We start from the raw sequence: 15212 nt of genomic DNA, 5'->3' as shown, positions 1-15212 counted from the left end.
TTGTCGTACTTCCATTGGAATTTTTTCTGTTTTTCTTAGCTATCGACCGCGTCTTTTCTTTTTAACAACAATGGCCACGTGCCAAGTAGTTCTTATGAATTTAATTGATTTCTACGTCGGTATCTTTAATTATTGGATTTAACAATATGCTACAATAACAGAACTTACAAATAGTATTCGACAAGCGTGGGATAGGTAGTATAGACGTAGAAGCCTTAAAAAATTTAATTGACAATATGAATAACAGAATTTTTGAAGTTATTAGAGAAAATGGTGGTACCAAGCACTATTAACCTGTGAAACACTTTGTTTTTGAAGTGGTTAATAATATAAAAACATTTTTTCTTAACTCTCGTTTATTGGTTTCTAATAAAATTATCGAGTCTATTGAATTATCGCCTTTTTACTGGCGCGTACAAAATGGAACAAAAAATAATTAAATAATTTATTTTATCAAGTTTATTATCTTTAAACAATTATTTTAGTTACCACTTTATAAATAGCATAAGTGTTATAAACATACAAATAATGTATGAAGTAATAGGAATTTATATTAAAATAATTAAAAAGTAAAAAAAGAATCATTTATTACATACAATTAAAAAACAAAAAATCGTAGTTTTCACGTATTTTCACAAATGTTAACAAAACGGCGACATATGTTTTATTTAGATAAATATCAACAGGGATTAACTAAATAGTTAATAGATACATACACACTTTAAGCAAAAAACATATTTTTCAACACTTCTTTAAACACAAACAAGTCTCTTGTTATTTTACTTCTAAAATTAATTATAATGACTATTTAATACATAATAAATTTACCATAGGAAATAAGAAATCCATTACTAATACTTGAGATATCAATATTTAATGAAACATAATTATTAATATTTACTAATTATATTACTCATTAAATACTTAATTGACTGTACAAAGTAACTGTAATGACGGAAATGAATTGTCAGTAAATTATTTTTGATAATAAAATAATGATGCAATATTTTCTTAATTACTTATCATTATGTACTAATTGCTACGTCGCAGTCAATCAGCTAATCGTTAATTACAAATTACGAATTACCAATTATATAATTGCAGAGCTAATCTAATTTATCAGCAGTTTTTGAAAATTATTTTCATACATAGAATTTAAATTTATATAAAATTAAATTCAAGATGCGAAAGCGTAATTTTACAAACATGATAATCTTTTTCTTTAAATAAAATAATCACAATAAAGACAGACAAAATAAAAATTATCTTATACAACTTTTTTTATTCAAAATTAAAAATTTGCCGTAAATGTTTTTAAAATGATAATATGAATATTTTCTCTATATTTTAAGCAGTATAACATAGCAATTCGCGATTCCAGCAACTTATATCTTTTTAAAACCAATGTTCTAATACACGACATAAACGAAAAATTGTGTCCAAAACTAAGAGAAGAGATTTTCTGCATCGCTTCAAGATGCATTAGCATAACGCTTGTATGACACTGACCTGAAACAATCTTTTTAGTCGAAATAGTTACGACAAAAGCAGACAAAATAGTAAAAGTTATTCTTTCTACAGACCCACAACTTTTTAGTCAAAAAGCTTAAAATTCTCCGTAAACATTTTTAACTCTTTACGGACGGACATTTCAGATCACGAACATTAGGGAAGCGCAGAAAACTAACGTATATCTAAAAATTACTTTATCCAATGTATAAGTTTTATTTTAATGTAACGAACTGTTACATACGTATTTATGAAATCAATATTTATCAAGTTATGATAGTGGATTTCTAAAGAACTTCCTGATGCACGTCCGAAACAATAAAAATATGTTATTCGGTATATGCTGACACCGTCCGCAAAGGATTAAAATCTGTGGGAAACTTAACAGAAGTTTCAATCAAATGCAAAAAAAAAAAGATCTAACATTTAATTATAACATTTTGAATAATTTATCCTATGGCGTAATAAATACTTTTTCAAACGTTGATTTTCTGAATCGTTTTTGCAATGTATTCTCGTCACTTTCACAGAAAATTGCTCATTTTTCGTTAAAGTTAAAAGACGATAAAAACTTCTTTTTTATAGACGTAGTAATAAAAACAAACTTATTTATTTTATCTGGATATTCCTAATATTCAGGAGTGCCTTGAAGGATCTTGACAAGGTACCACAAACCATCCATTGTTTCCTGAAACTGCAGGACCCACCATTTGAGTGTTATTTAAAAGGGCACTATTTATTCTCTGATTCTTCATTATCTCCAATTGTCGTTTTAGATTTCGATACAGCTTTATCAAAGATTCCTGCAATTGGAAAATGGGCATAAACTTATTACATTCAATCTTAAACTTGCATAAATTCATGGATAAAACATTGTAAACATATTTTACTATATAAAACAATTGCTAGATCATAAGTCATAAATTAAATCAACTTGCTTTTTCATCTTCAAGTTTTCTAAGTTCCTCCTGTTGCCTTAAACTGTCTATAGTTAAATTTTTAAGTATTTCGTTTTTATGTTGCCCCAAAAGAGCTATTTCCGTTTGAACTTTCAAATACTCTTGTGCTAGTTGTTTGTGCTCTTCAAAGATTTCTTTTGATCTTTCACAAGTTTGATCTGGTGTTAATGGCCTTAAATCTGCATCCAGCAGACGGTACACATTATCTAGATCTTCGTTAGTTGTACTATTACCTGTTAATTAATGATAATAAATGAGAGTCAATCTTTAAACAATTAAGAGTAAATTATTTCTTTTAAACGAATTCTTATTAAACTATTTTTTATAATATAATAAATTAATTTTAGAACTTCTTTATTCGAATTAATGACAATTAAATACATTATTTATACCAATGGCTCACTTGATTTTTATGTTAAAACTTATTCTTTTATTTTGAACTTTGTTTCGGTTAAATTAATTAACTTCAAACATTGATTATATGGTCAAATTACAAGAAATTATGCCTTTAATCAACAACGTTCATTTATAAATGAACTGTGCCGATCGGATGGGTAAATTTTCAACCCCTATTCGCCTACTCCAAATTTTCCATTTTCCAATCTTAAAGAAGTCATCCTTCTTGACAGTGGAATAAACAAACAAAAGTACTAACGCAAAAGGACCCAGCACCGTTTTAGGGTGTCCGTGGCTACGATGTTTGGGCATTCCTCGCACATTTCCAAATACTGGAGCCTATCGAGGCTTCATTCATAATAAAATCAAGATTCTCACATGAAAGGTGTCACACCGATCAATCTCCACGAACTGCTCGATTTCCGAGGATATCAACTAACCGAACGGTGAGAAAAAGATGAGAAAAAAATTCGTAGGAATGAAATTTCCGATAACGAGGATAACAGAAAAAGAAGAAAGAAGAGGAAAGACCGTCGTTCTTGATGGTGGGTCGGGAAAGCACTAAACAAACGTGCATCTATATTGGGCCTGGTGAGTCAGCCACACCTGCTTCGAGGTATCCCCCACCAGACATGACGTGCAAGCACGAGCCAAGAAGAAAATACGGTTCTTCAGCTCTTAATTCATCTTCAGGGCTGATTAGGTCGAAACTTTGATTTTTACAACGATGTCATGGCAAACAACTGAAGAAGCATTCGTGAGAACAGCAAATACAAATCACATTTTGAGAAAATACTGCAAGTGAACTCGAATCTGCTACAAAAGAGTATTCGCTTTAATAGACGAACGTTACGCTACACTCTTAACTGTTAATTTCAATACTGGCGAAGGATAAACATTCGCTGAGCTTTACCATGAAATATTTCGTGAATTATTAATCATTTATCATTGAAACAGTTTTTCATTACTCTGGTCCCACGCAATCTCTGTCGAGACTGTGTTTTACTGTGCTATTTACAATTCTTTTTTTTTTTATTATTGAAGACTTTAGAATATGACCTTTATTACCGTCGATAGGTGTCAATCAAGAACAGGTTCTACCGATTAGTCGTCAGTTAAATTTAGTGTAGCTGCACAATGTGACTGTTTTCGCGGGCCCTTTGCCAGGGTAGATTTCGCCGATCGACGAACCCCAAAGGAATTTGTCACGGCGAAATCGCAACGTGCCAGGTGCAACGTTTAAGTTCTCTGCAATTCCACTTTTATACATCTCCGCACAAAGAACGCGAACCATTCATAAAACACGTATGAATAAAATAGAACGATGGCATAAAATTATACGAATACATAAATATATACAAATAAGATTGTAAACAATGTACATTCAATTTTAACAATGAAATTATTAATTAAAACCGCGATTTTTACATCTAAAAATTAATTTCAATTTCTCGTTATTTATTTATTATAACTATTGTCGATTACATCCGATCGCAAAAGTATAAAAAAAATCTAAAATTTGATATTAGTGAAAACATTGTATTTTTTTTACATAAAACGAAAATAGTAAAACATAAATTATGTACTTTTCGAAAGTCTAACGAAATTATATTCGTCGCTATCAATTATTTAAAAAACTTTTGAATGGCGACAATAGGTCTGCGTTCACACATTCCGCGCTAAAAGCAAGGTTTTGTGGAACATACGAAGAACGTTATTTTGGGATTAGAGTAGTATCGCGATGAGTCACAAATTCGAAGCTCTCGCCCCCGAGCGAGATCCCCTTCTTTTGCAGCTATAGAACAACGACGAACTTATCGACGAATAATTTAATCATTTGTACCGTGTTGCGCTTAAACAATGAGTGAAGAAAAATAATTCTTTAACAAAGTAAAATGGAAAAACATATGATACAAAAATTTTAAAGCAATCAATGGAAAGATTAGTTTTTACCTCAATATTAATATAACAACAAAATTAATATAATAACTAGGTTCAAATGACTCGTAATTATTTGAATACTTCACTCATAAAATTAATATTTCACTGAGAAAAGTAGAACATTTTAAAATATAAATATTAATTAAATTATTCGTAACTTATATGGTTTATAAAAATATGGCACTTACTTTGCGCAGTATTTTTTGCTTTCAATACGGGAGAGACTAACGGTGGATCAGAACTTGGCAATTCCCAAGCATTCTGTAATTATAGACATAAAAATGTGTTACAAAAATAAGTGTGAAAATATATTAGAAAAGGAGATATAAAAATTTTATACGATCTTTCCAATGACTCAACTATTAATAAATTATTTTAAAAACAATTAAAATAATAAAATCAAATGTTACTTTATATTGTCTGTGTTACTTCATTAATCAATTAATGTGAGTAATTGCTAGATACAATGGCTATAAAATCTAATATTTAAACAAATATTATTATAAAACTTGGATCAAATGATACTAACCGGATCGCAATCAATATGTAGTGGTGCAAAATTTTTGTTCTGCAACTTTTTATGGGTTGTATTGTCTAATGAATTATTATTTTTACAAGAAACATTCCTGAAATCGTAGAAGGGAGTGGATGAACTATCTCTTCCATTTGGAATTTCCGACTTTTCTTTGGAAACAGGTACACTAACTCTGATAGTACCATTAGCAGCATATCCGTTTACTTGAGAGTCCAAAGTACTAGTCACATCTAAGGTGTCATCTTTCAAAACATGGTTGTCACTAATTTCCTCTGATTCGGCACCTACATAATAATGAAAATACAATATGAATGTTGGCACATGTATTATTTTAAATGACTTCGTTTTAAATTCGTTTTAAATTCTTTCTACTATACATATGTACATCGTGTTTTTTCTTATATGTATATTTACGAGTAGTACACATACTTAGAGAATATTCAACAGGTTCCAAATGATCACTAAAAAACTGTGACAAGGTTGTCATTATTTCTACAACTTCGTCCATTGATGGTCTTTCTTCAGGAGATTTGTGCCAACACCTGAAAAATTAATTATTTCTTTTTCATTGGATAAAAACAATTTGAAAATGTTGGTCTTGGAATTATAAATCCATGTTTTCAATTAGATTGTAAATATCTATGTCAAATTTAATGCTACTTAAGATTATAGAAAACATTACATATATTATATTGTACTAGTATAGTTGATAATCTTTTCAAATAAGTTAAGTACAGATGAACCTGTAATAAATAACATTTAGTTTAAAGAAAATCAGCACCTGAAATATTAAGAACATGTGTTAATATTATTCCCATGATGGCTTGTGGAATAAACACGAAAGTGACTTAAAAAGTCGTAATTCGATGTGAAATTCATACTTGTTAAGCAATTATTAATATAGACTGTATAAAGTTAAATGACATGAAAACCTATATACTGATATTAAACCAAGTATTTGTAATTACTGAATTGTACAGTGTCTATAAAGAATTTATATAAAAATGAAGAATTATGAAATAATATAAGGTAATAACAAATAGAATCACAGCAGATATCAAGTAAAATATTTTCCAAAAGTATTCTTTATTCATAATTGAATAAAATTTTAAATATGAAGTGATTTAAAAAGCAATTATAATAAATTTTATAATTTGACTCAACAGAGCACTAAAATAGTACTATAAATTTGTAAAATATTACTATAATTCATACATAAAATAAATTATATTGCAAGAATATCCAAACCATTGAAAAGGACACAGGACTTTTTCATAAAGTTGTTGTATCAAGTAATACACTAATGTTAGAGGTAATGTAGGCATAAGCTGTAATATGGTACACTTAATAATCTTGATTACAAGGGTGGACACATTAAAAATTCTCTTAAATACTCCTAAACTGTTTTTTAACGAGTAATGTAAAACAAGAAGTAGATACCTGAAGGTAAGATCTTTCTTTAAAACACTTCTTTCTACTGGAACTATTTAACAGTTGTTCCCTTTTACCAACAATACAAACGTAATTGTGTACAATGAATGTACGCAATTACGAGGATATGGAAAACTATCCATTGTAACATTTCTTTCCTAGAATTATTTAAATGTACACCTTTCTGGAAACTATTGAAGATCTCTAGCTAATGTACATTCAATTACTCTATTAAATATTTTCCATCTTCCTGAATTCAACACTTTTCTTTCGACATTTTACTGTCAGAAAAGTTTGTGATGAAAATAACTGGGAGCATTCATCAAATTTCTTACAACAAAATCAACTCACACTATCATAGACAACAATTTGAGAAACAAATCGTACCTTTTAACATTCAGTCATCATGAGAAAAACAAAAGGAAATGTAGACGAGTCATTAGACCTAATGGAATCCATAATGGACAAGTATCATTGAAGACAATTTCACTTACCACTAAACTTTGCTCCCAGTGCCTAAACATTGAGGGGGATGAACGAGTGGATCGCTGACTCGAAGAAGAATCCGGAGTTGCTAAAAGACCCCAATTTCTTTAATGAAAATTTTATGATGAACTATGTGCCCCAATCTTCACCCTCACCTAGGATAAGACCTAAAATTCATAATAAAAAATTTAGAAAAGCTCTAAATAAAGACGTAAATCAATCTCAGAGCGAATGAACTTTCCACAATTACAACTTGTGAACAAGGGTTTTCTAAAATCAAAATCAATCGAAATAATGAAGCAGTATCCATTTCTCTATGAAGAATAATTTAAATTGTGGAACATTTTGAAGAAAATAATTCATCCCTTAATCTACTATAATATATTATTCATAACGACATGGGTACAGTGTACATAAAATTGTTTGAAGGTACTGTACACTGATGTTATCGTCATTAGCGATAAAGGAAGTACGAACACTGTGAAGAGGATATAAATTGCTGAAGAAATTTTATGTCAAACAAACAACTAATATATTTAAGCATACTTGCAATATGAGCAGAAATTTCTTGCTGAAATTTAGAGAAAAGTATAATCGTTATGTTTATTGTAATCATTATTAACATTATATTTGTAAAAATATTTTCTGTCTATACTTCAATTAATAGATTTATTTTAGATAAATTTTGTGTCTTGTATGAATTTACACTTCAAACATCATTAGTACTTTTCAATGGTTTGTATTACTATAAATGATATTGTACTCTTACATACAGGGTGTCTGGCCACCCCTGGGAAAAATTTTAATGGGAGATTCTAGAGGCCAAAATATGAATCAAGAATACCAATTTGTTGATTGAGGCTTCTCTAAAAAGTATATTAACGTTTAAAGTTCTATCTGTAGAACGGCAATCTACGAACAGTTGCGCATTCATTGCATTTTGAATCATTAAAATCCATCAATACATCCAGAAAACATTTCTGGTCACACATTACATTTATATACTGAATCATTATTGCTACTGATAGATACCTGGTCATGAGATCTTCGATTGGTTTTGGGCATCCTTCAATTAAAGGAGGTCTTTGTCCCACATGCACTGCCCACATTATTCTATATGCTGAACCACCAATTTCATCAAATGGTTTTTTTCTGGACAATAGCTCCCATAGAATAACACCCCAACTAAATACATCACATTTTTCTGTATACCTAGAACCCTCAAATACTTCTGGAGCCATCCAAGCAGCAGAACCTTTATTATTAGTCATGTATGTATTTAAATCACAAGCTGTACCAAAATCACAAATTTTAAGAGTTTGTCCACCCATTACCAATAACAGATTTGGTGGCTTTAAGTCTCTAAAAATACAAATAAAAATAATGCGATATTCAAATAACATATTACATTTATGCTAATGTAAAATCAGATTTCCAACAAATAAAAATATAGAAACACACATTAATTTATTTTACCTATGTATCAGAGGTTTTGGTTTCATATTATGAAGATATGCAACACCCCGTGCGCATTGTAGAGCCCAACTCATTGCATGACCTGCAGTATACCGCGGCTGAGGATTACAGTGTAAAACTGTAAAATGATAAATAACAGTTAATGTCAAATACTAAAAAACAAACAAAGAAACAAATAGATTGTTCTTTCTTTGTGTTTTGTACTATATAAACACTATTATTATTGCTTACTAATTTTACTATAAAACAGAAAACAAAACATATTCAAAAATTAATCTGAGGAACAACAATAATAATGGGTATATATGCAAATATTATATATAAATAATTGCAATATAATTTCACAAAATAAAAAATGAAAGATACCATTGTATAAGGAACCCCCTTCTGCATATTCCATAACAAGACAAACTGGATTTTTTGTGCAAGCGCCATAGAGTTTAACAATGTTAGGATGCATAACCCTTGATAGTTGTCTCACTTCTACTGTAAAGGCCTTTCTTTCACCTTCTGAATTTATGTATTTTACAGCAACATATTGTCCTCTCCATTTTCCTTTCCACACTACTCCAAAAGAACCTTTTCCTACTACCTACATAAAAAAGTAATTTCTTTCTAGATAACATAAAACTTTATTTATATATATATACACAAAGTAACAAAAATGTTTGTCTAAATTACAAATGAAGTAATTTATATAAATATCATATTTTAGTGTTCTTTGAATTAAGAGAATGTTGATAAAATAAAATTAACATTAATAAAACCAGCATATAAAATACAATTTAAATTGAAATAATAATTCAGTAATAACGTTTTTGAATATCCTGACTTTATGTACATAATTTTATTCACTTGTATTAAATTTGTTTGAAATTTTAGGAAGTGATAAATACAACAACAATCTGTTAAAATAAAATGTATTCAATAAATTTTTGTATTAATAGTCTTTTAAATGGAAATCTTTTTCTAAATCTTATCTTCAAAATAACAATGTATAAAAATTCAAGTACACTTCGTCAATAGCAATAATTAGAGTTACTTAAAGAGTCTTCTGATATTGTTTAGGTTATGTTTAAAAAAAAATCTATAAGGATAAATCATGGAAATTCCGAATAACTGAAAATAATCAATGTTAATTAATATTTTATTATAAAACAACAGAAAGTTAAAAATAAGTTTGTTTAAGGAATTAAGAAAATGACTGCATAATTAAGATACCTGCTCGGTTTGAATTTCATCGTAGTTAATTTCTTCAACAAACTGCTGCTGATGGCTTACTAACTGTTTACCCGCCATCACATACAGTCGACATCACATTAGTTTCAGGGTACATTTAATTACTGGGCAAACTGTCACGTTTAAATGTTTATTCAAACTTCAAGCTCAAGCTCTTTCAATATTTTCCATTTTATTAACATTTAGAATGCATGTTTAGTGAAAGGATGCATCGATAAATGTTTCTAGTTCGATACATCGATACGTTGAAACACGATCCATCGTTAAACATGGAGAACATGATGAAAGTACGTATTAACTTTTCCTATAAAAATTAATTGAAACATGTAATTAAAATTACGTGAATAGAATATAAAGATACATGTGTACATACAGATAATTACTATGTACTATAATGTGTGGTTGCTATGCTAAGAGATTTTCTGAATAGATAAAATATTATTCAATTATAAGCTTGCTTCTTGATGCTTGATATACTTTTAAATGGAATTTGTAACTATGTATAATATATATTTTATAATAGTATTTGTATATATTTTTCTTTTATTAATTCTTTCACTGGAAAACTGTCATTATTATACATCAATAGTAACATATATAATTTCTATTAAATCGTCATCTACAGATTTAAGCACAACTTCTAGTCATATTTCAATTCTATCGTAAATCATATGGTTTTATTTATACAAGTTTTTTCTCGTTGAACGAGAAGTGTAAATACGTAATGTTGTGGTCGCCGCCTGGCGCCGTGTAGCAGAAGCTCTGGGGGGCGCGAGGTTTGAATAGATTACACGAATGTAATAGGAAAGGGAGACAAAGTGGAGCCCGCGCCAATTCTACGGATTAAAAGAGGTTAATGATTTCACTTCGGGAAATAGATTAGCCAATAATTTATTGGAGACGGATGTTTGGATCATCGTGAGCTCCCCTTTGATCCCTTCTCCTAAGTGTGTAATTCCTGGAACTTGGGCCGTGCGCTATCGATAGCCGGAAACGGGCTGCGTGGAAAAGACGATAACGACCACGTGCCGCATAGGACCGTTCTCGAGGGATGGGGGAGTGTGCCGAGGAACGCGTGTGCGAGAGTTTTGCGCCCGGCCCGAATGAAAGAAAGGACGATCTGGAGGGGCCTACGTGTGGGCTGGGCCTCGACCGGCCGGCAGAGCAACACAGTTGAATCCGGAGATCGAAAGTGAACGGACGTATCATTGTAACTTAAGCGAGATCGTACTTGTATTATTTTGAGTTAGTTAATAGAGTTGAATCGGCAACGAGAGAAGCATCTTGAATTAAGAGAGCGGAAGTGTACGAAAGGGTCACAAGATTCCTGCGAAATCTTGGTTGTCTTGTTTTATATTCTTTTATTGAGTTAATTAAAGTACTATTTACGTGTGTTCAAATCCTTGTATCCATTTATTATTCTCCTTATCTAGCGATCTTCGTTTGAAACTCCCGCGTCCAAGGAGCAGAGTGCCTAAGCACTCCACGGGCAGCGTTCCCCGCCGAATTCCCTACGGAGAGTCGGAAATACGCCGCCGGACGCGCAACAAGTGTAAATACGTAACAAAATTCCTTGGAAACTTACTAGTAATTTAATGCAAAAAAGGTTACTGAAAAATTTGTGTTGGTAATAAGATATTGCTTTTTGCGTTTCAGTATTTTCAGTAAGTCGCATCCCGAGCCGAGTATGCATCGAATGATGTATAATAGTATGTAAAACTTCTTTTATAGTTATAAAAAGTCCTTAACTTAATTAATGGATTAGTAGATAATAAAGAATGCTTTCATGTATGAATATTGCGATTCCTTCTCTGTTACATTATGGTGATAATCAAGGATTAGAATTTAACGTTCCACTAACCATTCTAAACTCATTGAAATGTTGCAAAGTAATGTGCTTGAAATATTCTTCACTGTATAACGTGTTGTGCAACATGGCACCAATCACAATTCATGATTTTGTGATCTAAACTAACAATTTTCAAGGTGGCAAATTGCCATCATTTGTAAACAATTGTCATCCTGATTAGCCCTGATTTGTGTGAAAACGTTGTGACGAAAAATTATCCTTATAAAGATCGGTCATGTTTTATAATTATCAACTGTGAATTCAATTCTTCTCAAAATGGCAGAAAATCTTTCAAAACGGCCTCCCAAAGGAATTTTAAAAACATCCAGCAGCTTTGATAATCCGGATATACCTAGGTAAACATTTTTCATATCTTATACAATATGTTAAATTTATATTCTTCTATTAAAATTTTTATTTCCTTTTAATTGTCATAGAAAATTATTGAAAAAAGAGATAACTATTTTTTTAATTAATGATCAGGTATTAACAGTAGATTCATAAAATTTTTTTTAGGTTAGGTTAATTAGAACGTATGTTATTATTGCGTACTTTAATTTCTCGCAGTTTTACTTTATTAATTCCGTTTCATGATTATAAATTAATATTTGTTTGTTTCATCTCTTTTCAGTTTCAAATTATTATTAAAAATTAAAATTAAAAATGTTTAACTTTCAAGTGAATTAATATTCATATTTAAAGTACAATTTCAGTTAGAACTAGATAGAATGTATTAAAAGTATAATTTCATATAGACTCTGTTTTTGAAGCATCGTAGAACAATTTTAAATATTATGTAGAAAACAATTTGAATTAGAATTTAATTTGATACATATTATTATTGAAGGCAGAATTTTAATATTTTATTATATTTATTATTATAGACCAAGTAAAGAGATGACATGGGATGAAATGAATATAATAGCAACATTACATCCACCAGAAAAAGATTATGGTCATATGAAGATCGATGAACCAAAAACCCCATACAACTATGAAGGCCTCCACACTGAATTTGAATTTGATCAATTAGATTCGACTGCTGTTGCTGCCAAGTAAGTAATTTTTTAAACATTTATCTGCAAATTCTTTGTATCTTTCTATAAAATACATACAAAAAAGAAAGAGTCAATAGCATTTAGCAAATTTGGATTGGACATTTAAATTATATTAAAGTAGATTAGAAAGGATTTTGGTTGCACAAACACAGGACATTGTATTGTAGTCATATATAAAATCATTAATTACTAACTAAAAATTGTAATAATTAGAATTCATGAATACTGTATTTTCTTTTATGATTTGTTTATTATGAATTGGATATTGTACAATTTATTTTTTAACTTTCATAGGTTAGCAGGAAGCAGTAAACCAAAAATTTTTGAAGAATCAAGTGATGATGAAGAAGAAAAAGAGACACCAGAGGAAAGAGGTAAGTAATTAATTTTATAATAAGAATATTTGAACAATTTTTAATGGTCAATCGATTTCTTGTACCTTTAATCTTTTAACTACAAAATTTATACTTTAAGTTTGATTATAAATATTTATTATTAAGGTTATTATTATTATTGTTTGGACAAAATTCTTATATGTATTGTGAAAATATATATAGGGTACTAATCAGTAAGTTAAATTTACTCAAAAAAAGAAGAATATGTGTGAAGATATTGTTTAAAACGACAAGAGAAATATCAATCTACTTATAAAAATTTTAGAAAAACGAAAAGCATTTGAAGCGAAGAGAAAACGCCATTATCGAGAGTGGCAAGTAGTTCAGATGGCACGAAAGCAATTACTTGAACAAGATGAAGAAGATGAAGATGAAAATGACACAAAAGATGAAGCAAATGAAGAGGATATAGAAAAAGATGAAGATAATAGTTCTTTTACTTCTCAAGAACAAATTAACTTCGATGTCAGATTCAAGTGCATGCCGTCCTGTGATAAAACAGAGCAGAAGTGATATGACTAAGGACATTGATAAACAATATTATGGATTACTAAAATTTAGAGTTCTTTTATTTAACATTTTCAGTTCACGGTAAATCTTCAATGTTGTCTGACAGGTAATAGACGAATTACTTTAATAAGAATGTCCATATTAGATTAGTTAAACTATTAAGTCAATAAATTTTTGTAACTGACTGGTTTACCACTTTCCAATAATTGATTTATCAATTAATATGTGTAATTAATTACACAACGAATTTATTGTCAATGTATAAATAATTAATTGCGTAATTAATTACAAACATAAATAAATAATTAATAATTAAACAAGTATTTAATTTAATTCTTCGTTTTCAATTTGTTAATTATTAAACACTTACTAATTGATTAATAAATTGAAAACAGTACATAATTATACAGAAAGTAAAACTTTGACGCATCGTTTCAAAAGTAGAATTATAGATTTATTTATTTATTATGATGAGGTTGCAGTATTTCTGTGATATACTTTAATACTTTGGCATGCAATATAAAAAAAAACTAATTTAATTATTAATTATTTAATTAATATTTAAATAGTGTTTGTCGGTTACTAATGTGTCAATCAGTAGGTTACTTTGGCATAGATTAACTGATATTTAATCAATCATATGGTTACATAATTTTTCAATTCTTTATCACAATTGTAACTTTATTCATGTGTCATTTATGCTACATCATCTTAACTATATATTTCGTAATAGATTATTAGTTTGATAATTTTATATTTGATTAATAAGAAATTAATTGATCAATAGGTGAAATATTATTGTTTCACCAATTAATCAAGATATTTTTGTTTTTTAGCCATTTTTAACACCTGTTTTCTAAAAACTATGTTCCAATTAATTATTTTTTAGTTATCAGTATTGATTACTGAAATAGTTAACCCATTTGGGACGAGCGCCGAATCGGTGCGTCACGAGCCCTTTTTTAACTTAACATAGGCCTTTAACGCCGATGGAGACTATACATTTCTTCAGCAATATTAATTGTTTCTAGTATATTAGATCATGAATATTTATTACATTAAAATTCTTGCATGTTTACTGTGCTTGATGTTTGAAACACAAATGATCTTTTGTGCAGAGCTTAATCAATATCAGCTCAAAAATCAGTGAACGCCGACAATTCATAATTTTACAATTTATTAGAAGTATACTCCGCATATAACTGCAATTCGGTATGAATTTTTAAAGCCACAATAACATGTTAAAATACTCACGTAGAACTCACTGGTTCATGCCATTTCGGTGCTCAACTACACCTTGAGGGGAAATCTTCTCGCGTTCGTCCCGAAAGGGTTTGCAGATGTTTATGAAATTATGAGTATTTTGTTAGCAAATGTTTTATAATATTAATATAATTCGGAAACAAGCGATTCCTGACAAATAATACT

General features: G+C 29.5%; 2 protein-coding genes across 4 annotated transcripts; one reads left to right on the top strand and one right to left on the bottom strand.

Moving 5' to 3' along the window:
* Nucleotides 1-1306: 1306 nt before the first annotated feature.
* LOC122398691 (mitogen-activated protein kinase kinase kinase 7-like) lies at nucleotides 1307-10497 on the bottom strand. Of its 2 annotated transcripts, none has more exons than XM_043398789.1 (10): nucleotides 10356-10497; nucleotides 9955-10276; nucleotides 9100-9325; nucleotides 8734-8851; nucleotides 8290-8619; nucleotides 5770-5882; nucleotides 5335-5624; nucleotides 4994-5066; nucleotides 2448-2701; nucleotides 1307-2312 (listed from the first exon to the last, which is right to left on the bottom strand). In XM_043398789.1, exons 2-10 carry the CDS (start codon nucleotides 10030-10032, stop codon nucleotides 2145-2147), a joined length of 1650 nt encoding a protein of 549 aa, XP_043254724.1. In that variant the 5' UTR covers nucleotides 10033-10276; nucleotides 10356-10497; the 3' UTR covers nucleotides 1307-2144. The 2 variants fall into 2 exon arrangements, with proteins under 2 accessions (XP_043254724.1, XP_043254725.1); XM_043398790.1 differs by having other exon boundaries at nucleotides 10346-10450.
* A 1113-nt stretch (nucleotides 10498-11610) lies between these two features.
* On the top strand, nucleotides 11611-13927 carry LOC122398835 (protein phosphatase inhibitor 2-like). Of its 2 annotated transcripts, XM_043399063.1 has the most exons (5): nucleotides 11611-11681; nucleotides 12105-12177; nucleotides 12706-12876; nucleotides 13174-13253; nucleotides 13540-13927. In XM_043399063.1, exons 1-5 carry the CDS (start codon nucleotides 11660-11662, stop codon nucleotides 13785-13787), a joined length of 594 nt encoding a protein of 197 aa, XP_043254998.1. In that variant the 5' UTR covers nucleotides 11611-11659; the 3' UTR covers nucleotides 13788-13927. The 2 variants fall into 2 exon arrangements, with proteins under 2 accessions (XP_043254998.1, XP_043254999.1); XM_043399064.1 differs by lacking the exon at nucleotides 11611-11681 and having other exon boundaries at nucleotides 11713-12177.
* The last annotated feature ends 1285 nt before the right edge of the window (nucleotides 13928-15212 follow it).

The sequence above is a fragment of the Colletes gigas genome, unplaced genomic scaffold (genome assembly GCF_013123115.1).
Source record: "Colletes gigas isolate AHSC1104 unplaced genomic scaffold, ASM1312311v1 Colletes_gigas_Sc00012, whole genome shotgun sequence".
NCBI classification, from domain to species: Eukaryota; Metazoa; Arthropoda; class Insecta; order Hymenoptera; family Colletidae; genus Colletes; species Colletes gigas.
Note: the sequence above shows the minus strand (reverse complement) of the source record. Positions and strands in the feature narration are given on the sequence as shown.

Coding starts and splice junctions, on each gene's coding strand:
- LOC122398691 (XM_043398789.1), bottom strand. CDS start 10,032: ATGGCGGGTAAACAGTTAGTAAGCCATCAGCAGCAGTTTGTTGAAGAA. Junction 5,625..5,769: donor ACCTGTTGAATATTCTCTAA/GTATGTGTACTA, acceptor ATTATTATGTAG/GTGCCGAATCAGAGGAAATT. Junction 2,702..4,993: donor AGCAAAAAATACTGCGCAAA/GTAAGTGCCATA, acceptor ATTAATTAACAG/GTAATAGTACAACTAACGAA.
- LOC122398835 (XM_043399063.1), top strand. CDS start 11,660: ATGCATCGAATGATGTATAATA. Junction 11,682..12,104: donor GCATCGAATGATGTATAATA/GTATGTAAAACT, acceptor TCAAAATGGCAG/AAAATCTTTCAAAACGGCCT. Junction 12,877..13,173: donor TCGACTGCTGTTGCTGCCAA/GTAAGTAATTTT, acceptor TAACTTTCATAG/GTTAGCAGGAAGCAGTAAAC.